The sequence below is a fragment of the Delphinapterus leucas genome, chromosome 13, assembly GCF_059928025.1.
Source record: "Delphinapterus leucas isolate spDelLeu-1000000601 "Yukka" chromosome 13, BTC_Dleu_Yukka2, whole genome shotgun sequence".
Classification (NCBI taxonomy): Eukaryota; Metazoa; Chordata; class Mammalia; order Artiodactyla; family Monodontidae; genus Delphinapterus; species Delphinapterus leucas.
The window spans coordinates 43,794,821-43,815,504 of NC_143141.1; the positions used below are offsets into that span (position 1 = coordinate 43,794,821).

The 20,684-nt window shown below is 42.2% G+C and overlaps 1 protein-coding gene across 11 annotated transcripts in view; it reads left to right on the plus strand.

The window, feature by feature from the left end:
- BCL11A (BCL11 transcription factor A) overlaps positions 1–20,684 on the plus strand; it is a 100,491-nt gene that overhangs the window by 7,900 nt on the left and 71,907 nt on the right. For 10 of the 11 annotated variants that reach the window (XM_089923144.1, XM_022597173.3, XM_022597175.3 and 7 more), the window contains one exon: positions 1,042–1,371. In XM_089923144.1, coding sequence (XP_089779270.1) covers positions 1,042–1,371 — 330 coding nt within the window. Of the gene's footprint in view, positions 1–1,041; positions 16,503–20,684 lie in introns of those variants that run through there. The other variant, XM_030763228.2, reaches the window with a different exon arrangement.

Consider the following 20,684-nt stretch of genomic DNA (forward strand, 5'->3'; position numbering starts at 1 on the left):
ATAGCCCCATAATGAAGCGTTCTGGAGCTCATTCAGAAAATTAGACAACTTTGACAACATTAGGCAAAGTATTTCAAGTCTAAAGAAAGGACTTCTCAGCCTTGATCTGAAATGTGGCGTTTGCTTGACCATTCTGATTTTTACGTGATGGGGGCCACCAACTGCAAACATGTTTAGAATATTTTAGACATTCCTTTCTTCAGAATGAAAAAATGACTAATTGGCTTATTTTCTTAAGTACTCAAAAGCATCCCATTTAGCTAACGTGCCTGAGAAGAATTGCCAGTGAATTTGGTATTTCCTTGATTTTGTGGCGCTGCTGAGAGTGAGGTCAGAAAGGCTTTTGGCACTGTGAATTACGCTGCGTTATGGTTATTATTTAGATCGGTTTCACAGGTGAACGCAGTCCTTTTCTTATTATGGCAGTGTAAATGTGGCACATTTTCTGTGTGGTGTAGTAGCTTTCTAATTTATGAAGCCATGTCTCTGTGTATTTAGAGTATATATGTTCACACACAAAGGGTGTGTGTGTGTGTGTGTGTGTGTGTTTATTCACCTCTCCTTTTATTCTTGGGCACAATAGACAACTTACTCTATACGAAAAAGAAACAAATTTGGTTTCAGTCCATGTTTTTACCAGGTTTTTTGGGGGGGTAGTTATTATTTAAGCTTACTTTATGTTGCTGCATTAACTATTTATTTAACAGTCACATTCTTTCTAAACTTACAAACCAGACACATTTGTGTGTGTGTGTGTGTGTGTGTGTATGTGTATGTGTGTGTGTTTTCTCTGGAAGTATGCAAGTCAGGCAGTTTTCTTTAAATATATGATGATTTGCCTCATTGATAAATTTGCTTTCTTGTTGACAGTTTCCACATCCGTGTACATTTTATATGCTCATATTTTTCTGGGCATTAAATGGAGGAGGCTAGAAACCCTTTACATAATGTGCTGGGATGGGATGGGGTTGAGAATGTATTTCCCCGTATTCTTTCCTTTCTGGCACTCTAATAATTGTGCTTTTGTTTCTTCAACCACAGCCGAACCTCTTGAAGCCATTCTTACAGATGATGAACCAGACCACGGCCCTTTGGGAGCTCCAGAAGGGGACCATGACCTCCTCACGTGTGGGCAGTGCCAGATGAACTTCCCATTGGGGGACATTCTTATTTTTATCGAGCACAAACGGAAACAATGCAATGGCAGCCTCTGCTTAGAAAAAGCTGTGGATAAGCCACCTTCCCCTTCACCAATCGAGATGAAAAAAGCATCCAATCCCGTGGAGGTTGGCATCCAGGTCACGCCAGAGGATGACGATTGTTTATCAACGTCATCTAGAGGAATTTGCCCCAAACAGGAACACATAGCAGGTAAATGAGAAGCAAGGAGAAAAGCTGTTTGCATGTTTTCTTTTCATTTTCAGAGGCGCTGTAGCCAAGCAGTAAGGAGTGGTGAAGTGCTTTCTGTATTTCTCCATGTGACTGTCCATGACAGCCCTGTAATGTTAAAATAAGCATTCCTATTGCTTATGTCCAGAACACATAAAAATAAATATTTTCCACTTCACCGAGCCAAATGTAGGCAGAATAGGTTACACACACCTGATACCCTCTCTCTGGATCTGCTGATTCTGAATTTCTTTCCTTTTCTCTCCCCTTCTCATTTTTAAGTGTTGAACCTTACTACACCTAGCCCAGTTTCCAAGGTCCATTTCCAGCCTTGGTGACAAGTCAGAGGCAAAGTGGCTGTATAGGCATTTGTAGTTCGGCCAGTGACCTGTTTGAGTCAGAATACCTGATCAGACCTCCCTAGGGGTGCAGTTTGTTCTCGATGTTTCCATGAAGTTGGGTGGGCTGGAAGGGCATTTTGGAGGGGCTGGAAAGAGTTAACTGAGTTTCAGGGCTAGCCTTGGATCCATATTGGCTGTCAGCCCGTATGGGGCTGTAATTAAACACAGCCCCGTGGTGGGATGACACCGTGACCTTGACTTTAAGATGCCATTTTCGACTGGCCAGGCCAGAGTAGAGAGGGCAGTTGCTGAAGCGCACAGACATGCTTACTCGAAAAGTTTAAGGGCATGTTGGAAATTTCAAAAGGTTGGTTTGACAGGAACGGCTGCTCCCTGCAGCCTGCCTCCTCAGCTAAATGATAAATGCTTCTCTGTGCTCTCTCTTGTCTCTGATGTGGTTTTGACAGATGTATCTTGATTTTGTTTGTGGTTTACACAACCACATGTCACCCTTACAAATGTCCAGTGCAGACTTCCACTGTTTCTGCTATAACATAATGTAAAAATTCTCTTGGAAAAATATATACACACGTTGAACAGCTCTGCTTCCTTTGGTTAATTTTAGCAGAAAGGTAGCTAGGGGTGTGGGTTTCTCAACAGCTCAAGGGAAAAGGAATTAATGGCTAACAGAGGGACTTAAATCCCCACTCTAAGTGATAAACAGCAACACTATACAGCGACCCTTAAAACATTTTTAAAAATGAAACAACGGTGATTCATGTACAAGATGAAGTGAATGCAGATTCTGTGGTAACAAAACCGGCATGCCTGTCGGTTGGTCACTCCCCTCTATTTCCCCTGCTGCTGCCCCCAAAAGGCAGAGGGTTTGTTCAGTTTTAGGAAGGGTAGTGCACAGAATCAATTGATTCATTGGAACTTGTCCCTTCAACCTAGTTTGACCACAGAGTTGAACTGTAGTGGGTCAGTAGTCCAGAGGGGATTAAATGTCGTATTATTTCTCCTCCCCCCCTCTGGAATTTGATCATTAAAATCAAACGTGGCATTTTTTCTTTCTCTTTTTTTTTTTTTTTTTTTTTTTTTTTAATGCTGCCTGCAACAACACTCAGATACTTTTCCTTTAGTGAAATGAGAAATCTGCTGCCAGGGAAGGTGCATTCACAAAATATTTTTCTCAAATCCACCACATGTAGCTTATATGACATGCAGGTTAAGATTTTATCCACCCCTCCCTGCCCCCCAGCAGGATATGGCAATGACCATTTCCATGTGCTGTCTTGTGACTGGAAGGAAAATGAACAGAAGTGTAAGGCATGATTAATGAAGCAAGAGCAAGCGGAAGGGGATTTGTCGTCTTAGGAGATCCAAAGCCTTTCTAAATCACCAAATATGGAGTAACACTTGCGTGATGTAACATCGTATTTACATATCGAGCTGCTCGTTTAAAAGACAAAACACAGTGTCTGTCAAGCAAGAATTAAAACCACACTCCTTACTGAGGTCCCAAGTAGGTTACTCAGTCTCAGATTAACCAGCTTGAAAATTCTGTGCCTCTGTACTTAGAGGAGAAATCTAAAAGCTGAGGGGAAGGCTCTCTAGTGAAGGCTTTTCACTGTCCCAGTTGTAAATCTACATAGGGAAGAAGAAGAGATATTTTCCTTAACTCTCTGGTTGTCATAAAGGTTCTTTTTTTTTTAAGGACTAGTGCAGTAAGAGCTCAAAGAAGCCCCCCAAAAGCACATTTAAAATATGTTTTATAGGGCTAATGCTAAGTAATTACACTGAAATGAAGAGCTACTTAAGCTATCTAAGATATTCAATGGGTGCACCAGTGCTGCGACCCAGGTGAGGTAAACCTTTCATTCACGAATAATTGCAAAGTCTTGATTCCTTTCATTGTGTTTAATCACCTGTTCCTACCCTGGAATTGGCTGAACATAAATAGTGTGGTCGCATCGCAAAGCGAGATGTCAGTAACTAGAGTCACGACTTTTCATAATTCACCGTAATGAATTAAGGAGTTTCCTATGGTGAAATTAACGTTCTGCCATCGCACATAAATTAAGATGCCCTGGCCCTTAGGTGCCTCTGAAGCGAAGTTCTGGAAGACGGCTGTGTATTCCCAGCCCATTTCTCTAGAGCACGTCTTCACAACTCCCAAGTCTGCTTTTCTTTTTACGGTGAGGAAGGAAACAATAAGAGTAATCATTCAGTAGATATTTGAATTGTGTCACAAGAAGAAAGGAGGAGCAATGCTCTGTATTAGGAAAGAGATATATTGATGAATCTCTAGAAGAATATGTTTGGCAGCCATATAAGAGGTAGTTATTTAAATACGCTGTGTAGGAAAGGCCTTATTAAAGTGCTGTAAGTTGGATGTGAGCTTACTGTGTGCTCTGTGCTGTTTTATAGGCAGGAAGCTGGAATCAAACAGTGGCAGATCTTCTTCCTGAGATAAATAAAGCTTAGAATTTGGGGCTTTCACACAGGAGATTGAGTGTCCCTTAAAACTTCAGTAAGATGGTGTGGGTTTTGGCTGTACATAGGCCTCTCAAAGCCGAGTATTTTGTAGAAAGGATGATTTTTACCTGGTTGAATACACACGTATATGTTGATCAGGTTTTTTTTTTTTTCCATTTCATTCAAAATATTGTGTGATTGTGATCCACTGAGACCACTGAAGTCATACTAATTTAACTGGAAATGGGCAGGTTATATTGTGCAGGGCCCAGTTCATCAATGTTATGTGTCAGATATCCACCATCAGATATCAGCAGCCTTTGACTGGCAGTCAGGGCTTTTAATTAGGGTTCTGTTTTGTTTTCTAGACTCCTATTTTATGAGGGGGAAATATTCATTGAAATTAGTGACTGTGGAGCTGCTGTTCACTTATAGAAAAGGCCAAAAAATATTATCCCACAGTGTCAGCTTTGAGGTTTTGGCTGTTGCACATAGAAATCTTTAAATTAGGGTTGGACTGTCATAAAGTTAGCTTTTTGAGAGAATGGGAGAAAATATGATTAGTCCTGTAAAGTGTAGTGAAGTCTCTTGCTATTGATATATAACATTTTTTCTCTTTAAAATCATGAACATAGACATTGATATTACGGCATTGAAAAATTATATGCCTAGACAATACACCTCATACCCAGATAATAATATGTAAGACAGAAGCTCTGTGAGAGGAGAAATACTAATTCAATCCAGAAATATATAAGCATGTTACTTAAAGGTAAATCAAGTATAACATACTCATGCTTTTTAGAATTTAGAAACTCAACTTGCCTTTTCTTTTTGTACCCATTTGAATTCTTTCTTATCTCAGACTGAACTGGAAGATGTACTTTATGGTATAATTGTAAATGAGACTATAAATTATAGTTTCCTATTATAACCTCTTATTTTTCATTTCTCTTTATTTGTGTGATTCTGAATAAAAACCACTGACTTCTGAAGTGAATTTTTAGCATGGCAGCTAAAACAAACAAACAAACAAAACCCCAGTTTACTGGTGAACATTTTATTTAACCTTCACATCCAGAGACTGAAGAATATTGTTTCCTAATAAATACCTAGGATTTTCACTGGGAGCCTGTGTTTGTGGGACCATTACCCAAAGGCTCATGTTCATGAGACTGGGAGTCCTATATACAAGATGTATTTGTAAATAAGACAGAGAAAGGTTGTGAACTGGCAGCTTGGATGTTTTGTCAAAGTACAATGTGAGAGAAACTCTTTCTAAGACAAATTGTAAATAGAACTGTCACAGCGATTGCATGATTGAGCCGCAGAAGTGTCTTACAATTGTTGGCATTGTCAGAGGACTTTTGAAAGCTTAATTAAACACAGTGGCCCGCATGGCTGCTAAATTTACTTCGGCAAGCCAAAAAGAAAAAAAAATCTACAATGTGGAAGATCCCAAAGATCCCAAAGTTCTTCCGACGTTACCCTTTCCGTGACACAGAAAAGATGCATTGTGCATTTTCCTAGTTGTCTTTTATAAATAGTTTTGAGAATAGGGCCACGTGATATGAAGATCATCCTGTGTGTGATGTGGAGATTGTGTTAGTTTTTCTGTCTCCTGCTGTTACAGACAGTTAATGTAAAAATGGCCTTCTATTGGAAACACAAATATGTATTCACTTCAAGAACAGGAGCAGAGGGGGAAAGTTTCCCTCCCATTCTCTGTGTTTATTCTATGAAAGCTTAAAAAACAGTGCTGTAATTTCTCAAATCACCCAGTTCCTCGTTGTATTGCAAGTTGTGCCTTTTACTTTTAAAGGATCTGAAATCTGTTTTGCACACCTTTCTCCTGGTGAATGTGGCATTTAATTGTGGAGCTGCCCATGGGCTGGAAAATGCAAGTGAGTATAGACACGTGCAGGCAGCGTCAGGACAGCAAACTTTAAGCTCAGGGAAGAGGTGAATTGGATGCATATTAATGGCACATTTTAGAATCCTGGAAAATCATTATTGTCACACTGCAGCCCTAGTGCAGTTTGGCTAATGTGTGTGTGTGGGGGGGGGTACTAAATTGAAGTATATAACGAACGTGCAAATCCTAGGGAAGCATTTTTCAGAATTTTGTGATTTCTTAGTGGAAGTATTTCAAAAAGGAGAATAGGTGGATGGCGGCCTTGTACACTAGTCAGTGAAAAAAAGAAGATAGTTCGGCTTTCGTTTGGGGGGAAAATACGAAATTTTAACTGAAGTAGCACAGCTAGGGAGATGCACCGAGATTGCGTCACTGGATGTTAATTTAATCTACTCTGGTTGCTCTGTTCACACCCTTATTGCACAAAGAAATCATTTGACAAAATTTACCCGAAGCCCAAATCTGTTTTTACATACAGTAGTACCAGCTTTGTGCAATAAAAGTCACTTAGCATCAAACTGGACCCAGCCTGGCACCTTGCCACTTTTTTAGCAAGAGATTTAATCACCGAGGATCTTTAGTACCTTTCTGCTTGTTCAGATTTCATTTGGGTCATGGTTATGTCAGCAGTGTTGTTATTACAAGGATTAAAAAAAAAAAAGATTTAAACTTAGGGCCCATTTTTAACACTATCTCAAATCGAACAGGTTTTAATTTTATGTGTCAATTTGGAGGATATTAATAAAGTTCATAAAATATATTCAGACTATATAATTTAATGGATAATGACTAGTATTTTTATTTGTAATACCAATAGAAAATTGGCATCGTATCCCTCCCTCCTCTGTTCTGTCCTCCTACCCAGGTAAATAAGCATCCTTAAACTGCTTCTCCCCTTTACTCCCAGGGGTTAGAGCTCTGGCCAATATCAGTAAATTTACCTTTGTAATTTGCCACGTAGTTTTTACAACAATGACCTAATTAATTTGAGCACGGACCATATTATTGCTAGTAGAGTCATTTTCTTTCACAAACTTAATTTCTAGGAAATGTAACCTGACGAATAAGAATGCTTGAGCTCTCCACATGTGCTCCTAAAGACCAAAGGCAGATTTAAAATAATAATTAAAAAAATGCCAGCATTATTAAAGCTAGTATGCTTGATGCCAAACTCAATTTGAAGCCAGTAAACATCAGACTATTTCTAATCAGTTTTAGAATGTAATGTATTCCATATTGGGTTCACTGGAATTTGTCTCTCTGCTTTTTACTGGCCAGCTGCACTCCCTATGCATTTTTAAAACATTTCAGCAAAGGCTTTTGCTGTTCTTAGCAGGGTTAGTAACTTAGGGTCTATTTCTGAGCTCATTCGTCATTCTGCGATGGCATTGAGTTAGGTTGGCAAGGGAAGGATTTGAGGCATGGGGGGTGGTGAGGTCACTTGTGACCCCAGCAGGGAATAGGTGAGCTTCATTTGCCTTTACAATAGGCGCACAGCTACTGCACCTTGGAAGATCTCTCAGGTGCCGCTCAGATGGGCGCATGTAAATGCGCTGTCAGATGCGGAGCTGGAATACTAATGCTTCTTCCACCAGCGCACCATAATAAAGCTGTACACAGCCAGCTTAGTATGCATCTAGTCTGGGGAATGGTGTAAACTTAGATAGCCCAGTGTGAAAGACAGCGATGTAAAAATGCTGGATATGCCACAGTTTCCATTCTTGTTCTCCTTTGATCTATAGCAAGATGAAAACATCATCCTTTCCTCCTCTTGGAGTTGTCTCCCCGACTCTGCCACCTCCCAATCCCCTACCCGAATTTTTTTGCATGTTCTGGTATGGAGAAATGCGACATAATTTGTTTCATATGGTTAATTACAGGCATTTGAATATTTAAAAATTTAAATAGCCACAGTTCCAGGTTTTCCTGTTAAAAGTATGTGATTTGAACAAAGGGAGTACAGTGTAAATATTTGTGGTGATTTGCAACACCCCTCTTTCCCCATTAAACACACACATGCACACGTGCACATACAGACATTCAGTTTAAATCTAGCGCTGACTTAAAGGACTTCTGTACCTTCATTTGTACTTCTTTTTTTTTTTTTTTTAACCAACTCTCAACTGGAACTCCATTAAAATATTTTACCATTATTTTTGAGTCCACTGTTGCTTGAGGTTTTAAAGAGGATTTTTATAATGTGTTCATTTAAGAGTATCAACAGCTGTCAGAACCAGTTGTGGTAAATCCACAAAACATACAAAGAAAAATACACACGTTTCCTGAAACAAAACACTCTGGAAAAATAAGCTGCCAAGAACTGGCGAATGAGAAGTTTGCAGACAGGGCACCGGAGCGTTTCACCTCTCGGTTCACCCTGGAGACTGATGTGATCGGGTCTGATGCAATGCCGCTGGAAGTCTTACCTGCACAGGTTGCTGCTCTGAGCTAGCACCCTGCACAGGGGCTAGGCCAGGCCACAGCTTGCTCCCACTCTGCCCTCCTTTTTTCTTTTTGATCTCTTTAGATAGATAAAATACCAAGTTCTTGGTGTGCTAAACAGCAAATTATACCCACTGAAGGTGAGATGATTAGGTTTAAACTTCCTCTAAACGAGGCGAGAAGACGCCGTGCACACCCTTTTCCAGATAGGGCTGTCAGCCTGTTATTCAGAATTTAATCGGCCCCGCCAGGGAATTCCCAGTGGGGACCTGGAGCAGGCATGTTGGTGAAGGGGATACCTGGGGACCTGTGGTCACTCACAATGAGTTTCTGTTTGTATCTTTGCTGTTGTTAGCATTGGCAATGAACAATTACACCTACAATTTGATTTTAGTTTTAGATAGAGGTGAGTCCACTGATTAAAAACTACCATTAAAATGAAGAATGGAATTATTGTGAAACCTGCAAAGGTGCTTTCAAAAACAACACAGGTGCTGTGGGGTCCCCCCTTTCTCCACTTTCTATTTTATTTTGGAACTTTCTAAAAAACACAGGGAAGCCTTTTGCTAAGCATCGGGGCATTTACATTTATATTCATCAGTTCATCTTCTTGATATGTAATGGTGCATAAAAAGCTGCAGAAAAAAAATCACATCTGTCAATTTTTAGGGAAATAAGGTGTAGCTTGGATTCTTACCTTAACTGGAGCACAGGGTATTACATGCCACGTCTGCTTTTTAGGTTTTAAATATGGAGTTTCTCTTTGGGTCAAAAAAAAAAAAAATATCTGAAGCATTTCCTTTTACCGACTCAGGGGATACCATGATTTCGTGATTTTATTTACATTTCGGGGCAGCTTACAATGAGCCATTTACTGCTCATTTTAGCCCCCTCTCCCAAGTCTTTGAGTTCATAGTTAAAACAATGCATTAACCAAAGTTAAATTTTAAATTTCATGAGTTCCTCTCTCCTACTCCATCCCATTCTAAGACTTAAAAAAATTATTCTTTTACATTTAAAAGTGAACACTGGCTACTGAAGAACGATTTAAAGGCTGAGAAAAATTTTAATAATAAATCGTAACCTTCTCACGTTATGTTTTTGTTATGTTAAGGGGAAAAAATCAATAAGGAAAAATTTAATTCTGATAAAGATACTCTTGGATCTTTGAAAACAACTGCTGTCCTTTTAACTAAAACATTTGAGCAGCTTCAAAGACTATGTATTTCTTCTGATCTTAGAGCTGTGTGACTGGTAGCAAGAAAGAAAAAAAAATCTTATTCTACATACAAGTGGATTGCTTAACAAGTCTGCACAGACACGTACTTGTTTGTACAATAGAGATAAAAATTGCTGTATAAAAATAATTCAGCTGCTGACAGCAGGCATTGTTGTTGGACCTGTCTTTTGTGCTTGTCCCAGCTCCGGGCCCCCTCCTCCACTATTTGCTTGGGGCAGCTTGCTGCCTGCAGACTCCTGACCAGAAGTTAATTGCTATATATTAAATATATAGGTATTGTATCTAAAGAGGAACATCTCAAGCCTTCCTATATGCATTCCACTCTACTTTCTGCTGTGACTGCGGCATTGCCAGCAGAGGGGTGGCAGGCAAACGCTCTAATAGGGAAAATGACTTGAAGGCAGTTAGGGGAAATTTGGCCTTCAAGTCCCATTTGCTCTGCCGTGTAGCATCGGTTTCTAAACTTTTGTTTTTAATCTAATTCTGATTTACTCTGTCACATCCCATATCAACCCTCATTGAACTCTACTCATGTAGAGTAACATTAGTGTCAGATGGAATTGGTCAGGACTGCAGACCTGTGGTTCATACAGATGGTCGTGAATGTGGGTTCTGTGCAGCTTTGCATCCTGTTCTTTCTAACAAACGTTAAAATGTGGCACATTTCTGAGCAGGTCCCATGGGTAAGACAGTCAAGGAATCGGGGATAGTACCTGAGGTTTTCTCCCTTCCCTCTCCTCCTCTTTCCCACTTCCTTGATATACGTACATTTTGGGTAAGATCAACTCCAGGAAAACATCTGAGGCTGGGGCGGTGGAGAAAGGGGGAGAAGGGTGGCAGAGAGAAGCTACTGGAATATTTTCAGTGGGGGCTCAAACACAGTCACCAAAGCAGAGAGCCCTTTGGGTCCAGCTTTGGAGCAATAAGCACGGGCACGTGGTCCTTTCAAAGCTGTTATTCTCAGTCTGACTTGTCCACCATCTGAGAAAGGGTTTACATATAACCTCCGTGCTTTGACCTGGATTGAGTGTTTGGGATGGCAGTGGGGGAGACTTTCACTGGGAATGCTGTCACTAGAGTTTCTTGAATGTCCTGAGGGTAGTAAGGTATGTGTTAGCATTCAAGGTGTGAGTTAGGTTCTTCTCCAGACTGGTAACTGGGAAGCGTGAAAATCCAAATTCCCACGATGCTCTCTAACGACTGGGGTTGGGGGGTGGGGTGGACACCCTAACTTTCTGAATGTCAGCTGATGTCTGTCTGACCTGTTCCTCTTGGGTTAAATGCTGCCAGTGCAGGAGGGGGGAACCCCCAGGAAGACACATACCCAACGACAAGATTTTCACTCCTCAGAAGTAAACCAGATCTCATTCCTCTGCCTCGTACCCTCTCCCTTGCTCTTTTCTCTTTGGAAGCAGAAACTTCTAAAATGAATGCCACTCCAAGCCGATGAAAAAGCTGTTTTTATACCATAGTGGATGTTTACACAGGAGACTCAACTTGAGGGGAAAAAGGCTTTTTGGGAGGGTGGTGGGACTTGCGTTAATCTGTTTTGTTGGAGGACTGTGCAGTATTGCCTAGGAGCAACTCTGGGCTGTTTTTGATAAATTACCATGTTTAGAGATAGGTTTGGCTCTTAAGGGCTTAGTTTTATGAACAAAGTCCGTAACGATGTTTGCAGCCTCTGTTTGTCTCTTAGCCCCTTGGCTTCACTAGAAGCTCAATGTTTAGTTTAAGCTCAGTCTGGAAGATATAACAATTTTGCATTTAAAAAATGAGGAAATCATAGGAAGAAAAACCCTTTGCTTTTTGGATGAATCTTACTGATAATTTGCTAAAGCTCATTTGAATTTTAAGCACTTCTTTAATCTTCAAAGGCTAAATTGCTTTATGAATATGCATGGTGTGGGCAGACTTCAGTTCATTACCTAGTTGTAAATTCTAATGACCATTAGGTCCTTCCAGTAATTGCGAATTGTTTTGCATTTTTGATTGGCCTATTAACATGTACATTCGGTGCACATCAGGCTGGCCTGTCAGCCTGCTGAAGGAGAAAAAAAAGGTGAAAATTGTTTATAGCACCAAGATTCTTAGATTTTCAATCTTGCAAAATTGATGATGTAAAAAAATTAAAGCCGTGTTTTTTCTTCTCAAGATTGAAAGTTCACCAAGAGATTTGACATATTTAATTTACATGATGACTTTGCACTCCTTCATTAATGCAATTTGCATATGAAGCTGTTGTTAATCACTTTTGATCATGTTTTGTGTATTAGCTGCCTCAGTGGCTCTCCTCCTCAGATGCCCCAGTAGAAAGGAGCAAAATGATGCATCTTCTTGCCAAGTTTCCTTTAGTGAATTGAGGAATTAGATGTCTAACCTTGAGTAATTACATATGTTTTATCCGTTTTCTTTTAACGTTAAGTACAGTTTGTGGAAGTGTTGGCTGGAAGTCGTTCTCATTTGGGGAGAAGACTATAAAATTTAGGTGTATGATGGAGGCACATCCAGATACGTACAGAAATATGTATGTCCCTGTTCCCTCATGCAAGTTGTCGGGCAGTTTCACTGTTAGCAGTTTGATGGCGGAGAGACTTGACTATTCCAGTGTGTATTAAGACGTCAGGCTCTTTTGGAAGAGAGACGCCTACAAACTACAGACCTTTCTAACAATGCTTTGGGTCTCTGCTTTGAATAGATGGCTTTTGCACCTCCACGTCTTGGGCCTGGGTTTGGCTGACTTCTTTATCTCTTAGCTCAAGTAAGTTTTCCTGGGGCCTTCTGCTCTCAGCTGCTCTCTCTGTGTCCTCCCCTCGTCACTAAAGTAAATCGTGGTCTCTGGGCTGCCGGGTGCCTCCCTCAAGGTACACAAGTGCCCTGGCTGTGAAAACAAGGTGCTAACGAACGGTTTCCGATTTTTGAGAGCCTGTGATTTTGGTGTTTGCCTTTGCTGTTGAATAGCCTGTGCTGTATTATTGATGTTCGTCTTTGGTTTAGCAGTTTATCACTGGTTAACAAGCAGAATCAGAACATTGAAACTGATATTCTGATTAAAAGGAATGTTTAATGAAAGAAAATAAATTGTGATGGAAAATGAACAGTGTGTAAGAAACATAACTACAGTTTTAACCTCCGAGGGACCCTAGCACTGCCCTACCGTGACTTCTAGCCATACCATGCTAAAAGCATGCTTCAGTTCAAAGTTGTTAATATTCAGCTGGGAAACAGTATCCAGAACACAAATAAATTATTAAGTGCATGAACTTTTTAGGCAGTAAGATGAACTGATGGGGTCCATCTGTGAGATCCAGGGGCTTTTTATTTGTGTGTGTCGAGCGATTCTGCCCTCTCCGACTTCACAGCCTTTGGTCTCCGGCCAACTGCATGCATAATTGATTCCACACGCACTATCATTTTCTTGATGTAATTGCTTTCCTAAGATATGATGAAATCTAATGGATAATTTGCTATTTGAAAATGGGCAAAAAAATGTTCATATTTTTTATTGGGGGGAAGGTAGTAGACAAGGGGGTATTCAAATGACCCGGTATTTAAGAAAACAAAACAAATCGAAAAAGGCAGAGCTAACTTAGGCAGGCTGCTTCGTTCTCGTTGGTTGTGGGTAGGAAGGTCTTTGTGACATATGGAAGCCAGTGTGTAAATCTCTCTCTTTCTATCATATCACACCCCCACCCCCATTCCTCCTTTCTCTGTCTCTCCCCCAAACTTTACAAGAAAGGGATCCTAACAAGGTAAAAAGTAAACAATTTAGTCATCACAAGCCTTATTATTCAGTCTATCCAGGAGTTTTGCCATGTCGGTTTATTTAACTTCCAGGAATGTAAACACTGACACAGCCCTAGAAGCAGCAAGAAAGATTACAGTATTAGAGTTAAAAACCCTGAGCATGGAGTAGCTGTGCTTTATACTCAGCTATAATAACACTTTACATTGAAACATAATGGTAAGTCAAAACCGACTGGAAACTTCTGCTTATATGGAGTACAAATTTCATTCTAGTAGATTGGCATCATCTAGTGTACCAAGAGTAGATTGTTATATAATGGAGAGACTGTATAAATGTCAAGTACACAAATAACCCTATAGGAAGTCAATGAAAAGTATTAGAATTTCTTAAATCACCATTAAATGTTGTTGGTGGGACAATCTCATTAGCTTCTTCAAAATCATGTGTGGCTTTGTGTAAGTCTTTTAAAAATGTATTTTGAGGGAATTTACAGACATTGAAACATTGTTTTAATCCAAACCAGTTCATGCTTTAGATGTACCTTAAAAAAAGTATACTGGTTTTCAAAGTACTTAAAGGGAGTGGAGGGGTAGAGAGCATATAAAGGGAATCCATCTCACTGTGGTAAACTGTTTTTCAAGCAGAGTCATAATAATGAACAACACATGATCTGAAATTTGATCAGCAAACATACACTTATGCCAAGGAATTTTCTTTCTTTTTTTCCTTTTCTTTTCTTTCTTTCTTTTTTTTTTTTTTTTTTTGCCGTTCACATACCAAGGTTCTGTAAATCAGTAAACCAGGCAAAGAGTAACTATTGTAAGGGGGTGACCAAATCGTAATATACAGAATGGCACAGCTAAGCTGTCTTTTTGGAAGAAACATGAACATCATCACCACTAACAACAATGACAAAAAAAACAAAAAAACAACCCTTTTTACAAAACTGGAAATGACAGAATAGTTTTAAAAGGAAAAAATTTAAAAAACCCACCCTACCTTCTGATGCTCAAAACTTCAAACTATTAATAGACCACCAGTGAGATAGACTGTCTTTGTGCCTTGAAATGCAAAATGAGGGAAATAATTAGCAGAGGAACAAAATTCTCAAAATTTGAAGAACTTCTGTGATTACTGGGGGTACAGTGAAAAGAAAATGCAAATTTTCTCCTGATCTTAATTAGATTCGATTGTGTGGTGGGTGTGTTGGATTTGGGGGGAAGGGAGGGGGCAGGGAGTGCTGGGGGTGAAGCGAGGGGCTTCGGGTGAAGCGAGGGGCTTCGGGATGTGGAGATAGGTTAGCAGGGGCCTGGTGGTGTGGCAGCAAGGCAGCTAACAGCGCTGGTGCAGTAAATGGTGCTGATGGGGGCACGAATCCTAAGCCCTTAATTTAGCAGGGCTCATTTCTCTCTGGGTCTAGAGGATTTCGTTTGTCCTTCCAGGGGAGGAGTGGGCACTGAAGTAACAGCTTGGGCTGCCTTAGGAAGGGGAAGCAGCCTGTGGGTAACTTTTCCCAGCCACACGGGAAAGCTGTGTGAGATGTCATGGGCCGTGCTTTGTGCACCGTGGCCATCAATCGGCCTCTCAAGGTGGCATCTGCACAAAACCCCCAGCACCAGGGCACTGCTGTAATCCTCCCCCACCCCACCCTGCAGCCAAACATGCTCTTTAGAGTTCAGTGGTGATGGTTGGCCAGAGTCCTGCCAAAGTACGTGTAGCAAGTTTCACTGGCTGGATTTCTCCTTGTGTGAAATAATAAAAGCCCTGGCTAAGGCTTCTGAATCTATTTTTGTTTCATTAATATTATTTATTATGTATTTTATTAATATTTTTAGGAGGGACTGTGCTCTCATTTGACCATTTGTAGTTGTAATTAATACATTCAGTACCGGTTGTAAAAAGTGTACTTGCATTTAATTGCGAGTTAGGATAAATTAATGGATATGATTTGAAACAAAATTCACTTAAAATGTTCTTGCAGGGAGCAAAAGAAGGGGCAGTCCCTGAATTTCATTTATTTTCTGGGTGTCTGTGCTGAGAGGGTCCAAAGGATTGTGTGGGTCTAACGGGATGCATGTATGTGTCCAAGGGAAGAGGGGGCCACAGGGGGAGCAGGAAAACCTGGGCAGGAGGAGGGGCAGCCAGGAGCTCCATTCTTTTCTTTAATTTCTGAGGTTACCGGGACGGCCTTAAGCAAAGTGGTCAAGTCCATATGCTCCCGAGAAGGTGGTAAAGAAAAGAGGTTAGTAGCAAGAGGGAAGGAGCACAAAGGGAAAATTGTACATTGGGAGCATTGCTCTCCTGGCTGTGGTGTAGCCAGACTGGTTTAGCAGACAGAATGATAGATTGTTTTGTCAAGGGTCCCAGGGTGTGCCCTGAACTTGAAGCACTTTGTTTATCTTGAATAGAAAGGGAAAAGTGCAGACATAATCGATGTCTAGTTTTTAGGAGCTCGAAAGAGGTAGGAGAACAGAGAAGAGTTGGGGAGGTGGGGGAGGTGCAGGCCTTGGTTGTGGCTGTCCATTAACAGATGAACTTGGCCGAGGGCCAAGCTTTAGATGAGAGCGTGTCAGGGCCCCAGTGCAGCCAGGCCTTTTCAGTGGTGGGTTTTTTTTTTTCTTTTCTTTCTTTCTTTCTTTTTTTTAAATACCTGCCGACTGTACATCAAATGCTCCCAGGTCTTTGGCTAAAGGCAAGAAAAAAAAAACATACACAGCTCAAGTTTTTTCCCTTCTGAACCAGTTGAGGCTAGTCTTTTGGCTACATACACAGTTTCTATCATCTTTCCTGGCTTGCCGTTGGGAAAAAAAGAGTTGTGATAACGCCAGTAACCCAAGGGCTGGGGATCGGAAGGGTTGGTGTGTTCAGGAGACCAGAGTGTGTGAGTGCACGTGCCGGAGTATCTGTGTGCCGAGCCAGAGAGGGGCATGGCAGGTGGGCCTGCGTGTGCAGGTAGGATATTGGTGGGAACCCATTTTTTTAAATGGCTGCAGTTAAACTCCTCGTTGGAAAGGACCTGTGAACTGATCTGTTGGTGGCTGAGCAATATCATATACAAGCAAGGCCCAGGAAAGGCCAGGAGTGGGGGGAAAAAATGCCCTGTTGGAAGTACAGCATTTCCCAAGCAGGGCTGATGGCAAACCCATGTGTCTGGGCTTGTTTTGTTCTCGATCATCTTATCTTCTTTGGTGTGTTTCTGTGTTTTTTAGTTTATTGTGACACTATGTATTCACTTACGAGTGTTGGCAAGCAAGAGTCATCAGCCCAATAACTTCCTGACATTTTTGGCTCTTTTAATGTGCATCTTTGCCCTCTTGCCGCAAGTGGCGAGGTAATTGAATTTCCCTGTTACTCACTGGCAGGAGGCATGTTCTGGCTCCCAGCAGAGGGGCTGCTGGGGCTAACGCTGGGACCAGAGAATTCCACGAAGGGGACACTGGGGTTTTCAAGTGGTCTGGAGGCCTGTCCAAAGTGCAGTTCACACAATAAAAAATATTTTTTCCCATCATGGACTTGAAAAGGCACCATTGTGAACATCCACATAAAATATGATAAAATCATGTTTACTTCCCCAGGCTGAAGCCTCACAAGGGAGGTGGGTTTTCTTCCCCGTCTTCGTCTGGGAGCCTATAGAAACTGGGAAAATTTGGAGGTCCCTGGGCTCATCCCACAGATAACCCCCAAAACTCAGCCAAGCCCTTAGATGCTGTCTTCTCTCTCACCGAGGTTGTCTTTGTAACCTGCGTGGTAAGAAAAGGAAGAGGGCCTGAGTGAGGGGAAATAAACTCTTGAAGATATGTGTATGTCCTTTTTTTGGTTTTTTTTCCCCTTTTAGCCTCTGTGAGTACATAGAATAAAATGGCAAAAGAGTGCTGCCATTTCTGGTTGTGTGAGCTTGGGCACATTTCTTCATCTTTCCAAGCTCCGGTTTCCTCATCTGTAAATGGAGGCCGGGGGGGGGGGTGTGTGTGTCACAGGACCCACCTCATGGGACGTTGTGAGCATTATATGAGGATGCTTGCCTGTTTCCCCAAGTGAACACTTGAGGAAAGCTAGTTACTATTACGATTATGACTCATGGCTTACAACTTTTTTCTCCTTTAAGGACTGGTATCTCGCTGTAGTTTCTCCCTGTGTGGGGAGAGCAGGTTGGGATGAGAGAACAGGGCAGGGAAGGTTCTAAAGCGCTCACAGCCTCTTTCTGCCTCAAGGTGGGCTCCTGTGGGAAAGGGCCTTTGGGTGGAGAAAGCTCAGGAACCCTTGCAGATCTGGTGTGGTGGGGTGATTGGTGTGGGGGGGCTTCTCTCCATCGGCAGGTCCCTCAATGCTTGGCCTCTCTCTCTGCAGACATGTGCTGCCTCACCAGGAGAATGTGCCTGGGTGTCTGACATAGTTGCTGTGGGTTCAGTGTCCTGCTTCACCACTGACTGGTCAGGAGGGTTTGGGTGAACCACTTAACCTCTGTGAAATGTAGACCACTCAAAGAACCTCCCTGCCAGGGTCTATGCAAGGCGTAAATGAGAGAAAGCATAAATACACAGGATGCACACCGAGAGTTGCCAGTGCCGTACTGTGGATCCAACACATTGTTACTCTACCCCTTAGCAACCCCAGAAGGGAAGTCCTATTAGCCCCATTTGATGTAGGAGGAAATCGAGGCTCACCAAGGGTTAAGTAACTTCCCTCCTTAAGGGCTCACAGTATTAAGGATTCTGTCCTTTAGCCTCTAGTCATTACCGTCTGCCACCTCTTCACGAGGTCTGCCGCTTTCTGCAGTGGTGCTGGGGCACCAACTGGGCGGGAAGCTCTGGTGCTGGACGGTTCGCCCTCCTGTGGGTTCTGTGGTTGAGTTTTTCAGTCTTCTGGGAAGGAGAAGAATGTTCCCATCCAGTCCCTGGGCGGCTGTCCTGGGCGTATTGGAGGAGTCTTCGAGCTAACTGTTGGAAAGAGCAGCAATGTAAGGAATTCTGCTTTGCAAGTAGCCACTTCTCCATCTGTCCAGAGTGATCCGCAACTGGGGCGAGGGTCCTGAGAAGATGAGGGAGGGGGTTTTACTATGTGTGTGTGACTTGGTTAGGAGACACTGGAAGGCTGACCAAGAAACCCAGCTAGCGCTTTTAAGGAAGGGCTGGTGGAGTCTGGCTTTCAGCAGTTCTGTTCTGTTGTCTCTTTGGCATTCTGTTCACTTACTGCACCTTTAAAGGGTCCGGAGAATCAGAATTACACTGTGAGGGAGACAGTGCGTGTGCGTGTGCGTGTGTGCGTAGGAGGTCCTGAGCGGTAATACTCTGCTTCAAGGCGGTTTTCATTTCTGGCCAAACAAGCGCTGTGGTAAGGCGAGTCCGGAAAGCAGGCAAGGAGACTTGAGGGAATTTTTGAATGGAAACTGCAGTCAACAACTCCATATGATCCACATGTGGCTTTCCCCGAGGCAAGTTTTCAGCTGCATGGTGGCCTCCCCCAGTCACTCCGCAGGCTGCTCTGACACCATTAATATTTGCTGAAGCAAGACCTGAGGTTCGTTGCAGAGGGACTACATAATGTATTCCAAAGCCAAATGGCAGGGGTTTCCTTTTATTACCCATCCTTTCAGATTGGCCGGGCCACCAGAGACCACCATTTATATAATTTTAGAGTCGCGGGGTAGTCAGGAGGTGCCTACTGTGTGCAGAGGCCCCATGGGGGAGCTGAAGTGTTGGCCTCGGCACCGACAAGTGTCACCTGGGACCTCTGCTCACTCGGTAACCGTTCTCTTCGAGCCGAGGCAGGCTGTTTAGGTAGACCCACCACCAAGAGGTTGCCGTTGGCATGGATGCAGGCGGTCTTCTGAGTGGGCAGTGGGGATGGAGGTGGCTGCTGAGAATACACGTGGGTGGAGAGCTGCAAGCCTTACATTTCAGTTCTTACTCAGCCCTGGGACTAGATCCGTGCTTCCTTCCTTCCCCCTCACCTCTTCTTCGCCTGGCTCCCCACATCTCTACATGCCCCAGGTTGAGGACTGAGCACCCCAGAAGAGAAGCTCTGAGTTTTGTTGGCTGGGACCCCTAGACTGAAAAGCTGAAGTAATAAAGAAAATACCATTGCTTTAGAGCCCCTAATTCCCCCCCACCCCAGTTTTCTCTCCGTTCTCTTGAAAATCAGGCCAGCTCTCTGATGGTGGCCTTTTGTTTCTTTTTCTTTTTTGGTTCTGCCTCCGATAAGGTAAGCACGAATTTAATGTCCCAAGAGGCAGGCCGGTGACCTTTCAGGCCAAGTGCCTGGATGTGGCAACGCTATAATAAATATTGAATGGTGAGAGCAATGGAAATTTAACAAAGCCATAACTGAGGAGACTGCAGAGGGGCAGCGGACTGGTTAAGAGGCTGTTGGATGAGCTGGGTAGTATTTCTACTACAACCTGATTGAAATGTCGACTAAAAATCAATGCTGTTGACTAGTGATAATTTACTGCGTTCCCGGTGCTAAGTAGTTCCCCGCTTAAGAATGTGTTGGCTGGGCAGAGATTAGTGCAGGGAGCTGTGTGTGTCACAATGAATCAGACGCATTATAGGTCAGCCCTTTATTTGTTTCATCATGACTTTTACACAGTTGTCATGTAATTTATGGCTGCTTTCACATTGTCAAACATTCTCATTGCATCTTCTTCCTTAACACACTCCTGACACAGACGCGCTGTCTTGGAAGGCTTGGTGTTATTTCCTAATCTGAGAGGAGGCCTATAAACCATCAAATTACACTATCTTTGGGCTAATCTAAATGCGCTGCAGATTAAAATCAGAGCTCATTTGTCCCTGATGCAAATTATTAAGTTCTAATTATAAATATCCATTTAATTACCCCATACATTTTTATTTTGCGGACCCTTTTGAGCACTGCTGTCTGCAACGGGGGGAGATGCATAGGAGACCGTCTGCGATAATTAATGTACACTCCCCAAATGGTAAAGGATAAACATATGCTGCTTTGTTTGTCTTATTTATTGATTGATTAGATGTATAGAGATTTTGGCATCGGCACAATTCGAAGTTGAAATCCTTTTAAAAATGAAAACTATTTAAAAGTCTTTGGGGAAAGAAAAAACACAATATAGCCAACCCAGAGCTTTCAGTTAGAACATATTGTCCTAAAATATGG